The sequence below is a fragment of the Gavialis gangeticus genome, unplaced genomic scaffold (genome assembly GCF_001723915.1).
Source record: "Gavialis gangeticus isolate Ggan-Ray unplaced genomic scaffold, GavGan_comp1, whole genome shotgun sequence".
NCBI classification, from domain to species: Eukaryota; Metazoa; Chordata; order Crocodylia; family Gavialidae; genus Gavialis; species Gavialis gangeticus.
The window spans coordinates 157,074,487-157,078,803 of record NW_017728992.1 but is presented as its reverse complement, the minus strand read 5'-3'; the positions used below and the strand labels follow the sequence as shown (position 1 = coordinate 157,078,803).

The following is a 4,317-nucleotide window of genomic DNA, read 5'->3' as shown; positions in this document are numbered from 1 at the left end:
CGCTTTGGACCACGAGCTCGGGGACGCGGATCCCGGCAGCGGCCGCGTGTGACCGGAGTGGGGACGAGCCGGGCCCGTGCTTTTGCAGGCGTGAGTCGGGCACGATCGCTCCTGAGCCCGCCGGGGAGGCTTGGAAATTGCAAATGATACTGGGGGGAGCTTCACCCCAGGCCGGCTCGGCTTTCTGGCTCCTTCTCCCACCCCCGCAAAGGGTCGCCAGCGCAGCGGCCAGGCCGGGATCGCGGGCACCAGGGAGTGCGGTCGCTGTGCCCGGGGCCGCGGCCGCTTGTAAGCGCAGGTCACCCCGGAGCGGAGTCCAGCCGCGCCGCTCCCCGCGCGGGGCCGGATCAGGAGTGCGGCGCCTCCCTCTCGCCCCCGCTTCCCTTGGGGCCCAGGCCCCGTTTCCACTGGATCCAGTGGGGACGCCCGGGCGGCGCAGGGGCAGCGGGGTCGGCTCCTCGGTTCCGCGCTGCGCTCTGCCCCGCGGCCGCCCGCACGCGCGCGCCCGGGAACAAGGAAAGCTTTTTTAATTTATTTTTTGGCTCCGGAGACTGTGTGAAAACCCCGTTGACATTATCTCAGCTTGCAGCCATTAATGACAGACTAATTAATTACTCCTTAATGAGGGTTGTAAATTGTTTCCCATCCCCCCCCACCCCCACCTGCCCATCACAACCTGCCTGCAGCTCTGTCTCTCTAGGTACAGCGAGCTGCTATTTCAGCTGGGTCACGGGGGTTCATTAGCTGCTGAAAGCCCTGAAAAGCAAATTAACTCACTATTTTTATGTGGATTTTAGGACACAGCTCGGCCACATGGCTCCTTTGTAGTTATATGAGCTGCTTATTTAGTCCCTAGCTTCAGTTTAAAAAACCCCAAACCCCACAGTTGAGACCTGTTTTCTTCCAAAGCACTTTTTCTTTCTCTCTCTTTTTGGTTTTCCCCCTCCCTCCTGTGATGTGCTGGGATACGGCCCTTTTCTCGAGCAGAGGAAGCCCCCGGTTCTTCCCCCTTCTCTGCTCGGGACTGGAGGGAGCAGGGAAGTCTGAGGGCAGTGGGCTGAGAAGTGGGTTTTCCAGGGGCTGTTGCAAGCAGGCTTGTTACCACGACCCACTGGGGGCTCGTGATCTAGCGGGGTGCAGGGACGGGGCTCTCCCTGATTCTCCGCTAGGGAAGGGGAGGCTGAGCGGGGCTAAAGGCACTGCCTTGTGTGCCTGGCTTCTCGCCCCCCGTTTGCAACCCGTTGAACTGGGAGTCCGTGGGGGAAGCTCCGCTTGCTGGAAGGCATCGGCTCGCCGGATCGGAGATGAGTTTTTAACGATTTCAGGAGCGGAGGAAGCAGGCTGGGAAAGCAGAGTATCTGTGTGGTGCGGGGTCTGTAATGGCTGCGTGTGTCGGGAGGACCCGCCGGTCACCGATCGCTTCTCTAGAAATACAAGGGGCGGGGGTAGTTTATTGTTCGGGTTTCACATTAATTTTACATCGGTTTCCAACCCTCTCCGCCACCAAACGCCGCAGTTGGGCTGCTTGGGAAAAGGCGAGGGGCTGCTAATTTCGCAAGCCGGAAAAAAGCCACATTCAAGATCATCTTATTCTTGATCACCACCAAAAAGACAGTTCATTTAACAAATTTAGCTCATCTTGCCGCATGGCAGATTCCAGGCTGAGGGAAGTGATTTGCGAACAGGAGTCCTGGTTTGGTGGAGGAAAAGCCTCACTTTTTTTTTCCCTCCATTGATTTTGATTTGATGTGTCACAGGCTGTGACCTTGTGCTGGACCTTCTGAAGGTTGCTTAGCATCAAGCCACTGATTGGAGTATTTCAACTCAGTGATCTAATTGAGTGTTCATGTCATAACATATCAAATATTGTCTAGTCTCCCATAATGAAGTGGACCAGCCAATGGCACATCCCCAAGAACTTCAAGAGAACTTCCGTTCCTCTGAAGTGGTAGCTTTTAAACTGCCCACCTCCCTGCGGGCTGCTCGCCCGCTTAATTGCCGCGCTGGAGCGGTGCTCCCTGCAGAACAGCCCTGCTCGGGAGGAGGAGGAGGAGGGGGAAAAAGTTTCTGGCGGTTCATTTGCAGACAATATAGCTCCCAAATTGACCCAATTAGATACGCTTCTCTTTCCCGACTGGGGAATGGGGAAGAGACTGTGGGAGCCCTGCCTCCCCGCATGGCATCGCTCCCGGGCTTACCTGGGGGAGGTGGGGCGGTGGGAGGGGGCCTGGGAAAGGGAATCCGTTGCCAACGGGGCTTCTACGGTGGGGCGGGAGGATTTCAAGAAGCTTTACCAGGAGCAAGCGGGGTCGTTATGTGTCTCTAATGATCACCAGTTGCTGGGGGGGCGTTGGATGAGCCGTGGGCTTGCAGACAAGGAGCCAGAACCTCTGAGTTGCCCGTGGCATCTCGGGCACGCTTTTAGGGGAGATCCATTAAGCCTCCCGCGCACACGCACTGTGTGCGCGCGTTTGTGTATATATAGTATGTGTGTACACACACACTAGATGTGTGTATATGTGTGTAGTGTGTGTATGTATACATATTCATATATATACGCACACATACACACACCTCTCGGGCACGGTTTTAGGGGAGATCTATTAAGATCTAATTGATACATATATATATTAGAAAAAAAGAAAGAAAAACCGCAGTAGCGTGGTTTTCTTCACCTGTGTGTGTAGAATATAATTATATATAGAAGTACATAGAAATATGTTCTATAAGGGATAATGCACACATTACATGTTTGTATGTGTATATGGGCTTCATAGATCTCCCCTAAAATCGTGCCCGAGATGCTTGGTCTGGACTTGCCATGTGCTCACAGGTTGAGCTCCTTGTCTGCAAGTCCACGACTTCTTTTGGAAAAAGAATGGACTATTATGAATGGAATGGGATTATAATATATTATTCCTCATCTTGTTTCCTCCTGGGCTGGTCAGATAGCTTTTGGGGCAGGCTCGCGGGCGAGGAAAGCCAAGCTACTGCGGTTTTTCTTTCTTTCTTTTTTTTATTCGTTTCGAAAGGGGGAAATGTTTTGCGATTTCCTTTTCTCCCCCCTCTCCCCCGGCCCGGCCCCCTCGCTGCGGTCGCGAGATCAGACAAGGACCTCGCTGAATGTCGGAAAATGACTGCTGGCACATGGAGTGACTCATGAAAACGCAGATGGTGCTGGCCGGCCCCGGACCCCCAGCATCGGAGCTCCGCAGCCAAGCAGGACACTTGGGAAGGGCCAGGAGAGGATTCTCCGCACAGGAGAGGGAGGGAGCTGGGAAAGGGAGAAATAAACAAGGCATCGTCCTGCTGCTGCTGCTTTCTTTTATTCCCCATCGGTCTCCGATTCGTGTCAGATTTAATGTCAGATCCCCTCTTTGGGCTATGGCAAGTCCCCAGGGTTCATCCCTGGTGCAGGGAAGCGGTGCCAAGCGGCTGCCCCTGACCCCTGGGAGCCCTGCTGAGCGCTTCAACACAGGAGCTGGAAGCGGATGGAGGTTGTCTCCGGCTGGAGAGCTGGTTGTCTCCGGGGGAGGTAGCCGAGCGCCAGTGCTGGGCAGCCCATCCCGCGGGCTCATCACTACGGATTAGGAAGGGGGAGAGCTAAGAGGGGCAGGAGCCGGGGTGCGGGGCCAAGGCCCGCGTTTGGGAGCCGGTGCTGCCCTTTGCTACAGGCAGAGGAAGCGGAGCCCCTTATAAAGGCACTGGGGCAGCCCGAAGGGCCCCAGCAGAGGCGGAGGGAGCAGGCTCGACGCGCATCTGCAGGCAAGGCACCCCAAGGCAGAGGCCGGGCTAGGACAGGGGGAGATCCCGGCCTCCGCCCCGAGCAGCATCCCCCTCCTCTCGCCCTCTGCGGTTCGGGTTGGACGGGGAAGAGCCGGGCGCTGGGCACGGAGCGGGCAACTGGGCAGCTCTGATCGCACCCGCAGCTTGGGGAAATCCCCTCCCCCTGCTTAACTGGGACCCGATCCCGCCATCCGGACAGCCGGACTCCCGCTCGCAGGCTCTTCCTTGGGGCTCGCTCCTGCCTCGCGGCTCCTGTGCGGCGGAGCGCAGACCAAATCCCGGGGCAAGGTCCCGTATGCTCTGCACCGCTGGCCGGGGCCAGGCGGGAGCAAGCGGGCGCTACGGCAAGGCCGATCCTCTTTCTTTGCTGGGGGGGTGGTGTTGCTCTTCTTGGCTCCTTGCGGGGCTGAGCGAGGGCCGGCCCGATCAGGGGAAGAGGCTGGCTGTGGCCCCGGCCTTTGCCTCCCGGTCGGGTTTGCAGGACCGAGGGCCGGGCCCCCTGCCTGCGCCCCTATCGCCCGGGGCTGGACA

At 57.7% G+C, this 4,317-nt stretch overlaps 1 protein-coding gene across 1 annotated transcript in view; it reads left to right on the top strand.

The window, feature by feature from the left end:
• GDF6 (growth differentiation factor 6) overlaps positions 1-4,317 on the top strand; it is a gene marked incomplete at its 5' end in the record, with an annotated part of 13,167 nt that overhangs the window by 5,199 nt on the left and 3,651 nt on the right. Inside the window, one exon of the mRNA XM_019519371.1 lies at positions 1,875-1,948. Coding sequence (XP_019374916.1) covers positions 1,875-1,948 — 74 coding nt within the window. The remainder of the gene's footprint in view (positions 1-1,874; positions 1,949-4,317) is intronic.